Source organism: Zea mays, chromosome 2 (genome assembly GCF_902167145.1).
Source record: "Zea mays cultivar B73 chromosome 2, Zm-B73-REFERENCE-NAM-5.0, whole genome shotgun sequence".
NCBI classification, from domain to species: Eukaryota; Viridiplantae; Streptophyta; class Magnoliopsida; order Poales; family Poaceae; genus Zea; species Zea mays.
Window position 1 is genome coordinate 21338749 of NC_050097.1, and position 18451 is coordinate 21357199.

Genomic DNA, 18451 nt, shown 5'->3' on the forward strand with positions numbered 1-18451 from the left:
GAAGTTCAGCTCAGCTGAAAAGCTCAGCTGCAGCTGAAGAAGCTCAGCTCAGCTGAAAAGCTCAGCTGCAGTTTAAGAAGTTCAGCTGCTTTTCAACAAGAACACTCTAGGTTTCTCAAACCTAACCACGGTCAACCATAGAATTTTAAAGAGATTTTTGGTTTTCAAAAAATAGCTTTTGAATATAGAGGCTTGAGCTTTGGCAAACACCTACCTTCTTTTTGGATCCCTCTTTATAGTACGACGATTCCTATACTCAAGTTAAATAAAATATAATTAAGTAAACTCCTTGAGTCATTGGTGTCTCATGTGTGATTTCTCCATGGCGTTGCTTCATAAGGATCACAAACATCTTTGTCTCACCTTTTGAAGCAAACATAAATCAAACCATGTGACTTGTACCATATCACCATATGTGAGTTCAAATCATGGCTTCAAGTCACTGTACTGATGCATCAACATGTTATAACTCTTCATAGCTGATTAGTTCATCGACTTAGTGCAAGTACTCTCTTCTTCACCTTAGCCATGGTACCTCAGTCCACAAGCCGTCGCTTGGCCTTCACCTTCGCTTAGTTCCTCGAAGCTCTTTCCTTGCTATCTTCACCCTATCAAGCCATTCTTGAGTCACATCATATTGATCATCCATTGAGAGAATCATTTCTTCAATATTGTGAACCTTGCTTGAATGTCTTCTAGATATAACCGTTAAGATCAATCAAGCTCTAGTTTGATTCTCATAGAAGCATATATGGACTGATAGTAATATGGTCAAGCCAATTCACGATTCCTCATATCTTATTCACTTTGGCTTGACCTATCCTCTTAATCACTTCATCCTCTATTTTGATCATATGTATGTAGTGATTTCTAGGGTCTTGCCCATATATTCAAACCAATATAGAGATCATATAATATCCATTTGCATTGTCTCATTGGTTATTTAACCTCGTGTTGAACCTTCGTTCACTGATCATTATACACTATTCAAGTATGTTCATCATACTGAATTTCCTGTTCAACACTTAGCAAACTCGTTAGACCTTTAAATGTGTTGTTATCCAAATCACCAAAACTCACAAAAGGGATGAATGCACTTTCACGCACGCCTGGAGGGCTTTCTCACAGGCATCACAAAGACCCCTGCGTCTACCGTGAAGAGGACAGCAGATGGCAAAGAGGAGGAGGTGCAGAACCCGCTCTACGTTGAGTGGATTGCTACAGATCAACAGGTCCTGGGATTCCTGCTCTCTTCTATCACTCCAAATATTTTATCTCAGTTAACTACATGCAAGACTACTGTTGAAGTATGGAGTGTTGTCGAGGCCATGTTCACCTCGATGTCACGAGCACGCACCGTCAACATCAGGATCGCGCTCGCCACAACAAAGAAGGGAGATCTCTCCATGGCGGAATACGTCGCCAAGATGCGGTCTCTCGCCGATGAGATCGTGTCTGCTGGCAAGGCCATCGATGACGACGAGCTGGTCTCGTACGTTCTTGCTGGCCTCGATTTCGACTACAATCCCATCGTCTCAGCCCTAGTTGCCAGGACTGAGCCGATCAGCGTGGGAGAGATGTACTCCCAGCTGCTCTCCTTTGAGCAGCGCATGGATCTTCTCCAGCCTGATAGCCGCTCCTCGGTTAATTCCACCAACCGGGGGCATGGTGCATTGCGAGGCACATGAGGCAGAGGGCGCTCACGTGGGGGCGCTCCTTCTCGCGGGCGTGGGCGAAGCAATGGGCAACGCTATCAGAAACAAGGCACACAAAATAATCAGCAGCATGGGCTTGACAACAGACCCAGGTGTCAGGTTTGCAAGATAAAAGGACATACTGCTGATATATGTTGGTACAGATTTGACGAAGACTTCGTAGCAGAAGAAAAATATGCAGGTGCAACCTACGGAGTAGACACCAACTGGTACATGGATTCAGGCGCTACAGATAACATCACTAGCAACTTGGAGAAATTGTCGATCCATGACAGATACAAGGGCCATGATCAGATGATCAGATCCACACGGCGAGTGGGGCAGGTATGGAAATCAGTCACATTGGTCATTCTACTGTTACAACCCCTAGTCGTGATCTTCATCTTAATAATGTTCTATATGTCCCTGAGGCCAACAAAAATCTTGTTTCAGTTCATCGTCTCACATCTGATAATTCTATTTTTATAGAATTTCACCCTGATTTTTTCTTAATTAAGGATCAGGCAACGAAGAAAACTCTGCTTCGGGGGCGATGTGATCGTGGGCTCTATTCTCTCCCTGCTAGGCGCACAACAAAGCATGCCTATGGAGCTGAAAAAATTTCTTTTGATAGATGACATTCTCGTTTAGGCCATCCGGCTTCTCTGATTGTCGACAAAGTTATCAGTCAAATTAATCTTCCTGTCTTAGCAAATTCAAATAAACATTTGGTGTGTGATGCTTGTCAAAAGGCCAAGAGCCATCAGTTACCTTTTCCTCATTCCAACACTGTTTCCCAACATCCTTTACAAATTATTTATTCTGATGTGTGGGGTCCTGCACCCAAATCAGTTGGTGGACACAAGTACTATGTCAGTTTCATTGATGATTATAGTAAGTTCACCTGGATTTACCTCCTTAAATTCAAATCTGAGGTATTTACCAAATTTCGAGAATTTCAATCTCTTGTTTAGCGCTTATTTAATCGCAAGATTATAGCTATGCAGACCGACTGGGGGGGAGAATATCAAAAATTGCATCCCTTTTTCGCCCAAGTCGGCATCACACACCATATCTCTTGCCCGCATACACATCAACAGAATGGGGCAGTCGAACGCAAGCATCGCCATATCGTTGAGGTTGGTCTAGCTCTCCTTGCTCACGCCAACATGCCGCTAAAATTTTGGCCTGATGCTTTTCTTTCCGCCACACATTTAATAAACAGAACGCCCAGTCGGTTACTATCATATGACACACCCCTCTTTCGTCTGTTCAACCAGCAACCAGATTATTCCTCTCTTCGTGTTTTCGGATGTGCTTGTTGGCCCAATCTACGACCCTACAACACCCATAAACTCCAATTTCGCTCCAAGCAATGCACCTTCTTAGGATACAGTCTGTTTCATAAAGGGTTTAAGTGTCTGGATCCTGATTCTGGAAGAGTCTATATTTCTAGAGATGTAACTTTTGATGAATCTCTATTTCCCTTTCAATTTCTTCATTCTAATGCTGGTCGTAGATTTCAAGATGAAATTAATCTTTTACCTACCTATTTGTTAAATCCTACTAGTGGGGTTAGTAGCATAAGTGATCATGTGACTGATTCATCCATTAATCCTGCTAATAATGCTTTCCCAGCGCATGAAATCGTGCAGGAATTAGCGTCATCACATGCTGACCCCCAAGGTGATTCACCTGTGTCTCCAATGACTTCGGCAAGTGTATCTGCCCAGGAGTCTGAGCCTGGATTATCGTCCCATGACACATTGCCTGGACCAACGACAACCTCTCTAACACATGTGGGTGATCCTACGTCCAACGCACCTAACAGGGCGTTCGATTCGGAGCTCCCGGCGGCCGTATCCACTCCAGATCCCGTGCTGGAATCGTCTACAGCACCTTCGGCTGGGGGCGAACTTTATCAAAGGCCGAAGACTCGTTTACAAAGTGGTATTCGCAAGGAGAAGCACTACACCGATGGTACAGTTAAATATTCTTTCTTAACGTCTATTGGCGAGCCACAAAACTTATCAGAAGCATTAGAGGATAATAATTGGAAACAGGCAATGGATGCTGAATATGATGCATTAATGAAAAATAAAACATGGCATTTGGTTCCTCCTCAGAAAGGGTGTAATATTATTGATTGCAAGTGGGTATATAAAATCAAACAGAAACAGGATGGCAGCTTAGATAGATACAAGGCTCGGTTGGTTGCAAAAGGTTTTAAGCAACGATATGGTATTGACTATGAAGATACTTTCAACCCTGTTGTTAAAGCTGCCACTATTCGAGTTGTTCTCTCTATTGTTGTGTCCAGGGGTTGGACCATTAGACAATTGGATGTTCACAATGCTTTCTTGCATGGGATTCTTGAAGAGGATGTCTATATGAAGCAGCCTCCTGGGTATGAGGACAATTCCAGAAGAAACTATGTCTGCAAGTTAGATAAGGCTCTATATGGATTGAAGCAGGCGCCTAGAGCATGGTTCTCAAGGTTAAGTAAGAAACTTTATGGCCTTGGTTTTAAAGGATCCAAAGCCGATACCTCTTTATTCTATTACAGTAAGTGTGACATCATTATGTTCATGCTAATTTATGTTGATGACATAATTGTGGTTAGCTCTAAACAAGAGGCAGCGACTGCATTACTTCAAGATCTTCATAATGATTTTCCATTAAAAGATTTAGGTGACTTACACTATTTCCTCGGTATCGAGGTCACCAAGACTAAGCATGGAATTATTCTCACACAAGAAAAATATGTAAATGATCTGTTGAAAAGAGCAAATATGGCGGATTGCAAGCCGGTAAGCACACCTCTATCCACTAGTGAGAAACTCTCAGTTTATGAAGGAGATCTGCTCGGTCCTATAGATGCATCAAGATACAGGAGTATTGTAGGAGCCTTGCAGTATCTTACATTGACAAGACCTGACATTGCTTTCCCAGTAAATAAGGTTTGTCAATTTCTTCATGCACCTACAACACTACATTGGGTGGCTGTTAAAAGAATATTGAGATATCTCAAGTCATGTGCAAGGCTTGGTCTAAAGATAAACAAGTCATTTTCTTCCTTGGTAAGTGCATATTCAGATGCTGATTGGGCAGGCTGTCCTGATGACAGAAGATCAACAGGAGGCTTTGCGGTATTTCTGGGAAATAATCTTGTATCATGGCATGCAAAGAAACAAGCTACAGTATCAAGGTCAAGTACAGAATCTGAGTATAAGGCATTGGCTAATGCGACTGCTGAGATTATTTGGATTCAAACTTTGTTGAAAGAATTAAAGGTATCCAGTCCGCCTGTTGCACGGTTGTGGTGTGATAACATGGGGGCCAAATATCTTGCATCAAATCATGTGTTTCATGCTAGAACTAAACATATTGAAGTTGATTTTCACTTTGTTAGGGAACGAGTAAACAACAAATTACTTCAAATTCATTTTATTCCTTCTGAAGATCAAGTGGCTGATGGTTTCACCAAAGCCTTGAGTGTACGAAAGTTGGAGAATTTCAAGAACCATCTCAACTTAGGAAAGTTGTGATTGAGGGGGAGTATTGAATGAATCTGTTCGCATGTATCCAGAAGGTTCTTTACTATAGATAGAATATGCTATAAATCTTCTGTAATCAGGAAAGTCAAGAACCTTCCCTGCACATGATTTGTCTCCTTTATTGTAAGCCACGCCAGGGGCTCTTCCTGGCTATATATAACACGTAGACGGCACGAGGTCAAGTGCACGTTTCCAGCCCTCTGATTGTTTTCCACATTGTGAATCCATGATAATTTACATGACAAAGTATATAATAAGGGGAAATCCTAAGAATATAAAATATGGGTAGAATCCTAGTAAGAAAACAAAACAGTATTATAAAGAATAAGATGAACCTATTTACTGTAGTGTCTTTTTATTTCTTCCCAAGTTTGGACAACAAATTTTTACCTCGATTCTGAGATTTGTTTATGTAATACATAGCAACAGAAGTTCACCAATAATGGAATAGGAATGTATTAGATGTTTACCAACCTCTTGGGGTTCAACTAATACTGAAATGTACATTTCTATGCTCCATCCTGCAACATCTATTTACTGATGAAATCTGCTGCGCCGAGCTGCAGTTGAATGAAATCTGCTGCGTTGAGCTGCAGTTCATAGGTCTTGGGTGAGTAACTGAACATGGAGTTTAAAAAATGTAATGTTCATATCATTATATACTTCAAAACATCCATGCGCCTTTTCTATTCTAAACAAAATAACAATTAATGTAGTAGTTTGCTTACGTACATATAACTAAAATGTAGGAATACCATAATAAACCACTACATAGAACTGGTTCACAGGGAAAAAAACATTTTTAGGGGGACTAAAATGTAGCTAATTTTTTAAACACAATCCTATATACCGAGTAAAGCACAGCAAGATTATTTATAAAAAACCGCTCTAATCTCATAAGCCTAATGATACAATTTAGTGCACATCTACCAAATTTACCAATAAGTTGTCAGCAACAACACCAAGACATTACCAAAGTCTACGGAGTAGTTGCCGTGGGCAGAATATCTCGGAGCCCGTGAGCTTGAGGTAAGTGAGGTAGCCAGTCTCCAGGAACCCCAGGCCAGCGACACCTGCGGACCACCAGTTGCTCGTAGAAATGCCCATCAGAAACAAAGGGGACGATCTTGCACGTTTCTCCAATGGCGGAGCGGAGGAGGTCTCCAATGGCTGGGAATAAGACTCTGCGCAGCACCTGAAGCGTGTGACTCTCTTCGCGGAGATGAGAACACGAAAATGTATAGCACCACGCAGGGGATGGGGCCATGGCCTGTACCTTGATGCGCGAGGAAGTGGGGAACGTAGCGGCGATGGCTGAGCGCCGGTTGCAGCCGGGGCGGACTGCGCTGCCTCGAGGGGCAGGGTCATCCACGCGACTGCCGCTCCAAGCCCCAGATGCGCCGCCGTAGGCCGTGAGTTGCTGCCGATGACTCGATGAGGGGGACGCGGCGGCAGTCTCGGGAAGGAGGGCCGGCGGGGCGCGGTGTCGGCCGTTGCGGCTCGAATGCGGGAGACGGATAGAGGCGGTGGCGCCGTAGGCCGAGCGCGGAGGGGGCGGTGGGAGCGGCGCTGATCGGCGTCGTTGCCGGGGGTTGCTTGCGCGGTGAACGGGGACGGCTCAGTCGAGCACGGAGGAGGCGAGGACATGGTACGTGGTCTACTGTCTACACATAGCAGGAATTTGTGCTCAGGCAGTCAGGCACTCAGGCTGATGAATACACAGGCGTGTTCGTCACCGGAAACCCACTGTTCATCTTTCTCCTCTTTCTTTCCTTTTTTTTTTCTTATCCATGTGAGAGCAGCTGCGGTGAGGAAAACTATGAGCGAGGAATTCTGGGCAAAGCCAACAATACTAAACTTCGAATCAGGAAGCTCCGTTACTTGGAGAATTCAGCATGGAATTAGAATCCGAGCCTTAGGCCTGACATATAATCTAAGCTATTAAAACTTCACCCGTTTTGCTGCGCTCTCCGCATTCGGTGGCCTCCCAGCCATCCGTCGCGCGACGCGTGTGCCACCGGTGGCCCGCTCGCCTTTGCTCGCACGACAGCATTTCACGGACCCGAAATTTTTCTTGAATTTAACGGAGCCGAGCTACATCACGTCCGCCCCTTGCTCTCCCTCTCTCGACGACACACCAGGCAAACACACACAGGCTCTGTCCCATGGATGCCGGCCACCTCATAGTGTTCACGACCATGCTCGCCGTCAGGTGGTAGTCCCGGCGAGCGAGATCTCCCCACTCCAGGCTCTCTCCCATCGGTCACTGTCGCCTCATGTTGTTTGCAGCCGTGCTCGCCAACCGCGGCATGGAGGCGTCCAGATCTGCTTACAAGCCCTCCCTGTCTCTCTCCTTCTCCGCCTCTCTCTCCGGCCTAACCTACCTCTCCTTCCCTGTCGTCTCCTACCCGCCACGCCCCTCCAATAGCGTTGTCCCTCGCGCGCCCCGTTCCTCGTCGTCTTCGCCTGCGCAGGAGCCAGGAAGGTACCCTGTAGCCAGCCTCGCCTTCCCGGCCAAATCCTTCTTCGGCGCGCCACTGGCCACCATCGCGACCTCCGTCGCTCCCACGCCAGTCGGCCGCCTCCAGCTCGCTCGAGGTCGTCGTAGCAGGGAAGAAGGGGCCTTCCCGACCAAATCCTTCTTTGGCACGCCACTGGCCGCCACCGCGGCCTCCGTCGCGTCGCTACTCCCATGACAACCGGCCACCTCCAACTCGCTTGAGGTCGTCGCAGCGGGGAAGAAGGGGCCTTTGCAGCCAGATCCTTCTTTGACGCATCGCTGGCCGCCACCGTGACCTCCGTCGCGTCGCCGCTCCTGCTAGCTCAAGGTTGTCACAACAGGGAAGAAGGGGTGCAAGATGAAGACACACAAGGTTCTTTCTTATGAATCCCGATGTCCCACTAATCTACATTCAGTTATTGTGTAGTTAGCTGCTTTCTTAGGTGAACCGGGTTATAATAGAGAGGTGCAGTTTTTTAGATTGAGTCCAGTGACTCCAGTCTTTCTCATCCTTCACACACTCATCCTATCTCTTATACTAAAAGGACATCCCCTTTCCTTGCACGGGAACATATTTTGTGGGAGGAAATACATATGATTGGACATGGTAGAAGTTCAAACTTTTGTGACTTCCATTGCAAAAATTATACATAGTAGTACAGATTGGAAAGTTTTCCAGTTTTCTTAAACTCGGCACACCCGAAAGCAGAATCAAGGGACCACGCACACCTAAATAACTATGTTTCCTCTGCACGATTCCACATGGCAGCCGCAGGTTGAGCATCCTTTCTTGGCCAGCTTAATGGGTTGTCTCACAAATATTCTAGAGCCCATTGCTGCCTTCGCAAATTTGCATGCTTTGCAGTTTTAACATGATTATTACACCGCACCCTGTTTTGTGAACCTATTTACAGTAACAAATGTCTTAATTCACCGAGTGCATGGATCATGTTTTTATTGGCATGACTTATGCTATGTAGATGGCACACTATCTATGTTAATAAGCAGTTATAAATTATGGGATGTTAAAGTAGTAGCACGTCTTTGTTACAAGATTATAGCTGATCAATCATACTTAAAATAAACATGGTTGATGGTTCACACATTTGAATGTTCCTCTAAAAACTAGGCCATCCGAAGTGCAGTGTTATTCTGACATTGCACACGGAGATGCAGTGTCTTCATACCTCAAAGGATAAGGTATGCAACATTCTAATATCACGACACAAAATAATTATGAGGTAGAGAACATATTATTCATTGCTCCATATAGTATTAAGACAAATATTGAAGATGTGAGAAACTGAGAACAATGATTTGGAAAGGGTAACAAAGCTTAGAAAACTATAGGTCCAGAATCTACCCTAACAAGCTTCTAGAGATAGAGGTGCCCTACTATCCAACTTGTGAACAGAGTACAACATGAACCATTTCATTTTGAGACAGTAAGATAACCATAATTTTAAATATTTAGTGAAGTGGCATCCCAGTCTGCAACATAGAACTCTGGATTAACAATTGGATATACATTGTTGTGCACAGAACATATTCTATTTCTTCCTCTCAAAAATCCGGTTCACCTCATTTTATGGTAGTTAAAATAGAACTGAATGCAACTTCTAACACTAGCGGTTACAGACCTTTTCCATTTACAAATGTCATCTCTTTTACTTTGTTACAAACATTTGTACTTTTGTTGCTTTCAGGTAATTTTAAGGCATGCGATCTTCGAATATGTGGTGGTGCCTTTATTCTGGAGTAAAACAAAATTCTCTCCATCTTAGGAGATAGCTATTTCATGTTGTTTTAGATATTTAAATGCATACCTACACTATGTAGGAGAAAATGTTGAACTTGGACTGCCTAAAACAAGCCTTGCTATTATACCTAGGTATGGAAATATATAACCTACACAAGCTACACTGTGTTGTACTTCTATAGTTTTATATACGGATTTTGAAGAAAACGTCAAGATGCTCTAAAACAAATTGCCGCAATCAGACATTCATAGTCGTGAGTACCATCAACTTTCCCTTTTGCTTATGTTAGCCAGCCTGACTCCTATTGTCCACCCCCTTGTCTGTTTGGTGGACACGTAGATGGCCAAACCAGAGTACCATGCTATGGAGATCGGACGGGGGTATATTTAGATATTTCATCTCTTTATTCATCTCTTTAACCACCAATTTCTTATCAGTAGGACATGATGGCAGGCTGATCAATTATGCTCTCACAGCCTCCAAAAGAATAGGAACATAGAGTACCACTAATTTGTAAACATACATCAATAAAAGAAACATGTGTGTTACTCTTAATAAAGCTTTGAATTTTAGGTGTGAACTTTGTTTATGTTATTTGCTTTTCTCTTCTAAGGTCTATTGTCATGGTTACTAACAAACATGTAACATTGTTATGGTAGTGAGTTACCGAGAAGTAGTAGAGTTACCCCTCTATAGCCTTGGGTCATGAATATCTGCATCATAAAAGGTAAATGAAATGTTAAGTGTCATCCCATTCATGCTTCTCCTTATCCTTTTACTCAGTGTTTGACATTCTTCCTGACTTGTCTTTGTTATAATGATATCTAAAGATTTGTTGCTACCATTCTTCAATCATATATTGTTATCTTTTTAAAAAGAAAGGACATGTCGTTGTTTTTAGTAAAGCTACCAAAGCGCCATATATTATGCACAATCTTTTCCAGGAATCCAGGTTGAGAGACCATGCCTTCAAGTCGGTAGCAGAAAATTATGTTTAGTAGCACAAGGAGCACTTGTGTAGCTGAAAGGATTTGCCTTCAATAGAGCTTGAAGTCGTTCTGACTATATGTAATTGTAGTTAAAACATTTTATCACACAACTAGATGCACTGCAGGTTATAACTGCTTGGCTCTCAGGAATCGAGGTGGCTGAAGTACTTTGTACAAACATTATCTTAATGTGAAGGAGAGAAAAATTGAGATAAGTGTTTTTGATATAAACTCACATGTGATTTTACAACGTCTGATATACATTTGCATGGTAGAGCGCCCGATAGGGCGCCTTTTTTCTAGTTAAAGTATAAGGGCATCATGCTCTACTCGGTGCTATATGTAAGCGCTGACGAAAAACCAAATGCATCTACGCAACACAAGGTAGGATCAATCAATCAAGTCCATCATGCTGCCAAGTTCTCTCCTCCAGAGGCTGGCAAGTTGGTGCCCGTGGTTGCTGAGAGATGAGCCGAAGCAGCCTGTTAAGGTTCTCGTCACCGGCGCTGCGGGTACGTTGTAATTATTCAGAGCAACACGCACCAAACTACAAAGAAACACAAACACACATGCGGACCAAGGCTCTGAGCTCTGGAGAACAACATAGCTTCCCTGAAACGCACTTGCAGGGCAGATTGGGTACGCCATAGTCGCCATGATCGCGAGGGGTCTGATGCTTGGGCCAGACCAGCCGGTGGTTCTCCACATGCTAGACCTCCCTAAGTCGACGGACGCCCTGAGCGGCGTCAGGATGGAGCTGATCGATGCCGCGTTGCCTCTTCTCAGAGGTGTGCTCGTCGTTTGCTGTGTTCGGCGTTCATCTGCTGTCTGTGTGTGCTCGGTGTTCATCGTTTGCTGCTGTGCGTTGTTGCAGGTGTCGTGGCAACGAGCGACGAGGCCGAAGCGTTCCGAGGCGTCAGCTTCGCCGTCCTGATCGGCGGATGGCCGAGGAAAGAGGGGATGCAGAGGAAAGACCTCATCGCCAATAACGTCCCCATATACCAGTCCCAGGCCTTTGCGCTGCAGCAGCACGCTGCCCCAAACTGCAAGGTGCAATCCAGGAAAAAAATGCGCCTGTGAAATACTGATTGAATTATACTCTGATGGATATGGCGCTGCTTCTGCAGGTTCTTGTCGTGGCAAACCCTGCGAACACGAACGCGCTCGTGCTGAAGGAGTTGGCGCCCGCGGTGCCCGCCAAGAACATCACCTGCCTCACGCGTCTCGACCACAACCGCGCCCTGGGCCAGATCTCCGAGAAGCTGGGCGTGCACGTCGGCGACGTCAGGAACGCCATAGTGTGGGGGAACCACTCCTCTACGCAGTTCCCCGACGCCAGCCACGCTATCGCCAGGACGCAGCACGGGGAGAAGCCCGTCAGGGAGCTCATCGCCGACGAGAAATGGTAAAACCAATCGCGCGTCCTGATCATCGGTGGCAGATCGAGCCTAGCACCCTAGCTGCTACATGCCACAGGATTACGAACACATGTTGGCGTGTCGCTGCGACTGCACGCAGGTTTAAGGAGGAGTTTGTCACCGTCGTACAGCAGCGCGGCGAGGCGGTGATCAAGGCGCGCAAGCAGTCCAGTTCGCTGTCCGCCGCCAGCGCAGCCTGTAATCACATGAGAGACTGGATCCTTGGCACCCCGAAGGTCCAAGACATGCTCCCCACCCCCCACCCATCCAAGCTGACCAGTTTATCTCTCTCTTAAATATGTTTGTCAGTGAAGGAGTGTCGTTTTGGTCTGCAGGGCACGTGGGTGTCTATGGGTGTGTGCTCTGACGGGAGCTATGGCGTTCCCAAGGGCATCTTCTACTCATTTCCGGTGACATGCGAGAAGGGAGAGTGGTCTATCGTGCAGGGTGAGTTCTTATCATTATACCAGATTGGTAGCAACAGCAGCACCACCGTTCTTGACATGATCTGTTTATTGTTCGAGGTCTTGAGGTTGATGACTTCGCACGATCCAAGATGGAGCTTTCGGCGAATGAACTCGATGAAGAGAGGTCCATGGCGTATTAGTTCGTCGCCAGCTCTGAAAGCCATCAGTAGATCACTTGTGTATACATGAGTCATATGTAAACGAAAAAAAAATGGGTGAGCAACAGACAGTTGCTTCACAACAACCAATAAAGCAGAAATATTGCTTGATACTTTCCCTAGCTGATAAGGAAAAAGATGTACGGCCTGTTTGGTTCGTGGCTAACTACGTCACACTTTATCTAAGGTTAGTCGTTCAAATTGAAAAACTAACTTTAGACAGAAAAGTTAGGTAAAGTGTAGCAAGTTAGGCAGGGAACTAAACATGACCGTAATGTGACATGGCGACCGTTATTTTCGATCCAGCAAGAACGCACTGCAGTCATCTTCCAAAGGGCACCGAGTACAATAATCATAGAAGCTAGGGCAATCATTGTTATTGTACTTGTCCATTTGTGACGCGGCAGATAATTGTAATTGTTGGGGGCCTTTGTCTTCCAAAGTTCCTCAAAAATACGACTAACCATTTGTTATCAACATATTGCTAAGTATTACAGGAGCTTCGGAACCATAATAGCTTCGATGCGAAACGGTGGAAGGGTAACTAAGGTAGCTTCGTTATTACAACACGAGAAGATGATACAAGGAGAAGGTGTTATCTAAGACGCTGAGGGCAAAAGACAATGTTGTCTCTGTGATATTCGTAAACTTTGTATGTAATCTCTGAGAGCATAAATGTAATATCGTACGAAATTGTACGACTCTCTATAAATAGATGAACAGTGCCCTGCATAATCGCTATGTAATTTTCTCCCTCTACAATGCCTTCATTGTAATTCTTTCTGCAGAGCCAAAGGTACAATTGTAAAACTAATTTACAAAGGAGAACACATTATTGAGATATCTTAATTGAGTTATCATATTCAAGCTCTTTTATATTCTTTGTATGTTCATTTATTCATTTAACATCTAACCTTCTTGTCCAAAGAAGTTACCCTGAAGGAATAACTTCTTTATGACGAAGGTTTCATACCTTTTTAATAATATGTTGCCTTGTTTTTTATTGTGTGTAGTGATTGAAAACAAGTGACTAACAGTAACTGCCCTGAGCCCATGGGACTTTACCTAGACAGATGGTCAGGTCATAGAACCACACTCACACCGTATTTAAAAAACTCGGCCAAAGACCACCCTGCAATATTTATTTCATTAATAAAAGGTCATGACAACGGTTCCGACCGAGAAACCTCTAAACCCTATCCTCCCATCACTAATTCACTATCACTAACGAGCCGATTCAAGCTACTTGATCTACAAAGACCCACCTAAGCCCAATGATGGTGCATAGCCAAGACGTAGTCTGAAAGCGGATGAGGAACAGCGAGCGGACAACATGTTTAAAGAATTAATCATGTACGAACAATAATTTACAGGCATGACATCACCAGTTGGCAACTCTCCTTGACGTGGCATCTTACCGAGCCATGACATATATGCACTATGCATCCCTCCTTGCCTTGTTAATTCTACCGTGTTTCTTTCAACGTAAGCATATGTTTCCCTACTGTCAAAGTAAGTGCCCAACTAGCAGCATCCTCGCTGCATTTGCCCTGTCCGGTTGGTTTTCATGTTGTGGCCGATATGTTCCCAGGTTTTCTTGAGCAGATGCAAGATGATGGAAATTCATGGAAGTCATCCTGTTTTGGTCTGATATCGTCCGGCTCCCCCATAAGACCCCTCTGAACTCTCTGTACCTTCCGTGAAAAGGTATCCCAGCTCAATTGATTCCGTGTTTGAAATAGTACATTGAGTTTCTTTGCATTTGGGCGAATAGTTCTCTTGTGGCCCATGTATCGCCTACACATTTGATGGAGAGTGGATGAGCAAAACATAGCATATTAGAAAATAATAAGGGAGAATAGATAAACTGTTCGGAGCAACAAATTAACATAATAAATAGTAAAAACTAAACAAATTGACGGTGCCTATAAGGCCTCGTGTCCTTGCATGGCAATCCAATACATTCAACAGATGTATACTCTATCCGTCCCAAAACAAACCAACTTTCAGATTTGTCCTAAGTCAAAATGTTTTAAGTTTGATTAAATTTATAGAGAAAAAACACCAACATTTATAATATCAAATTAGTATCACTAGATAGGTATATTTTCATAGTGTACTTGTTTGCTGTCAACGATGTTGTTACTCTTTCCTATAAAATGTGTCAAACTTAAGATAATTTTACTCTGGGTCATTCTAGGGGAGTTGATTTATTTGGGATGGAGGGATTAGTTTAGAATACCCAAAGCATATGCAGAAAAAGAGGGGTACATACCTCCGTCCAGCTAAAACTTTGGCCATGTTCCCATTATTATTCGTAACAAAGACATCACTCTCATCACAAACAATGAAGTCAATTGCAGCCAGCCGTGAAGAAAAAGGAAGGAAGGGATTTAAATCATCCCCAGCAAGCTTCTCCTTAGTATAGAAATTTGGGAAGAGTCCCCTAAGAGGTTGGAGAGTACTATCTCCACCATATATTTCTCCAGAAGCAACATACAGAAGTGTATCGTTGCCAAAACCAAGAGCTCGGAGCATTAACCCGACTTCATGAGGAGTCAGTGGACATTTTCCTCTGCTGCGTTCATCTTCAGCACTCAACTCCTGTTATGGATCAATGTAAAATCAATACATTCACTCAAAACTTAAATCTGGTGAAACAATCTGCCGACCAATGATTGGAGCTTTGGCATCTATAATGATGAATGTGTGATCACAAAATTTGATGCATTTTTAGGACATATAAGAAAGACACAGGTCACATTCGATAACAAGCAAAAAGAAAAAAAATGGAAAAATTAATTATATGCTGATGGCAGATTAGTATTTGGAGAAACCATAGGGAAATCTCACCAAGTTTCAAGAGTCTTACAGGTAATGTATCCCATCGTTTCCTAATTTCACCCAATTCCTTTCTTTCTTTTTCACCGCCACCGTAGTAACAGCCAGAAAATGCAAGCATGTCAGGTTCAAACCTGATAAACAAACAACAGTTATGTTCATTTTTTTTTACTTTCATGGTCAATCATAACTTCAATTATCAAAAGGCAGCATTGAATTATCATAAACAACCAGAGTTTACCTCAAATGAATGGCGACATATCGTGTGTTCATTAGTCTCAGCTTTTGAACAAGTTTCTGACCCATGGCGTGTATAGAACTCGTAAATTTTAAAGCATGAAAATTTACTCGGCAACGTAACTTTTGCAAATCTTCATCAAGATCGCTAGTGAGCCTATAATCAAACTTTGTTAATTGCAAAGCCTGCAAAGATTAAGACTGTTCAGTCAATAGGGAAGTATGTCTACTTTGCATTTGTCTACAGTCACTTGACACCTGATATATTTATTTATGATTAATACACATAGCAAATACCTTCCAAAGGAAATTATAACATATGCTCATGTTTTGAACACAAAGGGCCATAACTAAACCATGCAAAAGGCCAAAGGGCCTCTAGCCTGAGTTGGTTAGGTGGTCTGAGTAGCACTCCTCACGTCCTGAGTTCGACTCTCCGTGAGAGCGAATTTTAGGCTAGAGGTAAAAAAATCCCCTTGTATATCCCACATCAAAGCACAGGTCTAAGACCCGGTTCCCGGTCGCGGTCGTTCTTACATGGCCTACGGTGCCATTGTGCATGGGTGAGACAAGGGTTCGGGATTTTCTCAATCTGCGTGAGATCTTTTTCTTAATATAATGTCCGAGGTTGTATTACCCCGCAGGTCGAGTTTTTTGAACCATGCAAAAGATAAACTATTATCTACTGCTCATCTTAACACCCAGCCAGCCAAAATATTGTAATCAAACAATATGCAAGATAAGTTCCAGGCCATTACACAGGTTTTGCAGGTTACTTACTCGCCTTCGCATGAGTATTGGCAGAACTTCATCAATATAAAACTCAGGCACCGATTTCCTAGGTGCGCGCATAGTCCATGGTAGTTTATCCATTGACAACATTACTTCATAAGGGATCCTTTTGACAATAGTTACATCCTTCGATAGGTGGGAAATGAACCACTCCACGTCAAAAATGTCAGAGAAGTCACTGCATACGAAATTTGAAGTCAAGCCATTTTGGAACAGTAACATTCAGCAAACGTCCTGTAATTTCTAGAATTCTAGTTCTCAATTCACCTGTCGTCTTTCCAGAACGAGTGGTGGTCTAACTCAGGTACAACAAGTGTGGCATTCAAAATCCAGGCAACTACAACAGCATCTGTTATCTGCAAGCTGAACATCATAAAGGTAACACAAGGGATGATAAAAACAAATCAACCAGACATTGGAAGGCAATCATACCCCTATGCGCTGCTGATTCAGGCCCCCACTAGTAGCAATCAACAAGTAACCAGTGGAACTGTTCTCTGGCACAGCAGCTGAAAGATGAACATGGAAAACCAGATGGTCATTTTTTCGCCAAAGTTTTAGTTCAAGAGAAGAAGTGACTAACTATACAAACTAACATCTGAAACCCGTGCTTCTCTCGCTGCATCCGTAGTACATGCTGGAATACTTGGATTCCCAAATATCGATAGGTTCGTAGTTTCTATGCTGCACATTTTCAAGATTGTAAATGGCCAGTCGGTAATTATCAACCAAGACGAGATAATATTCAGATTCGAAGTCTCAAAAACAGTATAGAGAACATTTAAGGCATAACAAAAATACAATTTAAACGACGTTCCTAGTGAAACTTGGCAATGCCAGAAAATACTAAACCCTTGCACTCAATTCCTCAAATTGTTCCTCAAGCGGCTCAAAAAGAACTTTCTTCTTTCACTTCTATCAGGCTATAACACGGAAGAGACCACGCAACGACAAAATTTGTGGAATTAGACAGTACAGCAGTCAAGTCTGCAACAAATTACCTGTTTAGGTCGCCATCGACTGCGGATCCGCGCCCAGTCAGCGTCGGTGACCACGTGTCCCGTAAAGAGGGACACAAACCCTAGAACGAACAGCGCGGTTCCCAGGAACACCGGAGAAGGCGACGCCTTCCTCGCTGCCCTCGGCGAGGAGGCGGCAGCGCCGCCGCCACCGGAATGATACGATTTGGCTACCGCGTCAGGCTTCCTTCCCATGACGCGGCTCGAAAGCTTAGAGCATAAAATCTCGGGATACAACGTCAACGCTCCCTTTAGGGTCGCCGGCGCCGGCGCCGGCGTGCTAACCAATAGCCACAGGCTAGATCGTGGAGGAGCAGACGTCCATGGCGACGGGAGGAGGAGGAAGGTGTGTCCGCGGCTCCGCGTGGGAACGGGACCGGGGTCTGGAGAGTGGAGCGTGACGAACCGTACGTAGGTGGGCTGAGTTTCATTAATGGGCCGTAGTTAGTTAGTCCACATCTCTCTTGACCCGTCGTGGTTCTTTTTACATGGGTCTCCTCGTTCGATACCTGAATGCAGCCCATACTGACACCTAGCCTAACGGGCCATATATCGTGAGAGATTGGCATCAGCTTGCACCCAGCGCGGTATACTCGATCGGGTTGGTCTGCTTAGGCTGGCTGAGGCTATAGATGTCCAAACGGTGCGGGCTGCCCATTTGGCCCGCAGCCCGGCACGGTTTTGGCCCGGCCCACGCACGGCACGGCCCGATTCCAATCGTGCCCGGGCCGGCCCGGCCCGATCCGCGTGCCGGGTTTGGGCGGCATAAGCGGCCCACGTGCTTCGGCCCGGCCCGGCACGGAAAGTAGGTCGGCCCGTTAACGGCCCGCGCCCCATCTCAGAAAAATGGAAAACCTAACCCGCGTCCGTATCCCCCCTCCCACTCGCGGACTCGCCCAGGTCGCCGCCCCGTCTCCTGACTCCCGAGTCTCACTCCCCCCGGTTGTGCTTGGCGATTTTCGTGCTCCCGGCGGCTGCCCGTGCCTCGCCGTCGCCCTGCTGCCTCCTCCGGTCCTCCC

The 18451-nt window shown here is 44.7% G+C and overlaps 2 protein-coding genes and 1 non-coding gene across 4 annotated transcripts; 2 read left to right on the forward strand and 1 right to left on the reverse strand.

Moving 5' to 3' along the window:
* Positions 1-1466: 1466 nt before the first annotated feature.
* LOC111591037 (small nucleolar RNA Z247) lies at positions 1467-1605 on the forward strand. Its single transcript, XR_004856800.1, has one exon. It is a non-coding gene; the product is annotated as a small nucleolar RNA Z247 (small nucleolar RNA).
* A 9263-nt stretch (positions 1606-10868) lies between these two features.
* LOC103648465 (malate dehydrogenase, cytoplasmic) lies at positions 10869-12654 on the forward strand. Its single transcript, XM_020548193.1, has 6 exons — positions 10869-11012; positions 11130-11288; positions 11375-11550; positions 11628-11905; positions 12019-12154; positions 12254-12654. The coding sequence occupies exons 1-6, from the start codon at positions 10910-10912 to the stop codon at positions 12572-12574; spliced, it is 1173 nt and encodes a 390-aa protein (XP_020403782.1). The 5' UTR covers positions 10869-10909; the 3' UTR covers positions 12575-12654.
* A 999-nt stretch (positions 12655-13653) lies between these two features.
* Positions 13654-17816, reverse strand: LOC100285780 (growth regulator like protein). Of its 2 annotated transcripts, none has more exons than NR_182227.1 (9): positions 17415-17816; positions 17010-17097; positions 16846-16922; positions 16681-16776; positions 16402-16591; positions 15626-15807; positions 15416-15518; positions 14819-15147; positions 13654-14340 (listed from the first exon to the last, which is right to left on the reverse strand). NR_182227.1 is itself a non-coding variant. In NM_001158670.2 (9 exons), exons 1-9 carry the CDS (start codon positions 17625-17627, stop codon positions 14109-14111), a joined length of 1503 nt encoding a protein of 500 aa, NP_001152142.2. In that variant the 5' UTR covers positions 17628-17816; the 3' UTR covers positions 13654-14108. The 2 variants fall into 2 exon arrangements, 1 of the variants encoding a protein (NP_001152142.2); NM_001158670.2 differs by having other exon boundaries at positions 16681-16769.
* Positions 17817-18451: the final 635 nt, after the last annotated feature.

Coding starts and splice junctions, on each gene's coding strand:
- LOC100285780 (NM_001158670.2), bottom strand. CDS start 17,627: ATGGGAAGGAAGCCTGACGCGGTAGCCAAATCGTATCATTCCGGTGGC. Junction 15,519..15,625: donor TATGTCGCCATTCATTTGAG/GTAAACTCTGGT, acceptor TTTGTTTATCAG/GTTTGAACCTGACATGCTTG. Junction 14,341..14,818: donor AAAGTTTTAGCTGGACGGAG/GTATGTACCCCT, acceptor TCAAATGTGTAG/GCGATACATGGGCCACAAGA.
- LOC103648465 (XM_020548193.1), top strand. CDS start 10,910: ATGCTGCCAAGTTCTCTCCTCCAGAGGCTGGCAAGTTGGTGCCCGTGG. Junction 11,013..11,129: donor TCTCGTCACCGGCGCTGCGG/GTACGTTGTAAT, acceptor ACGCACTTGCAG/GGCAGATTGGGTACGCCATA. Junction 11,551..11,627: donor ACGCTGCCCCAAACTGCAAG/GTGCAATCCAGG, acceptor CTGCTTCTGCAG/GTTCTTGTCGTGGCAAACCC.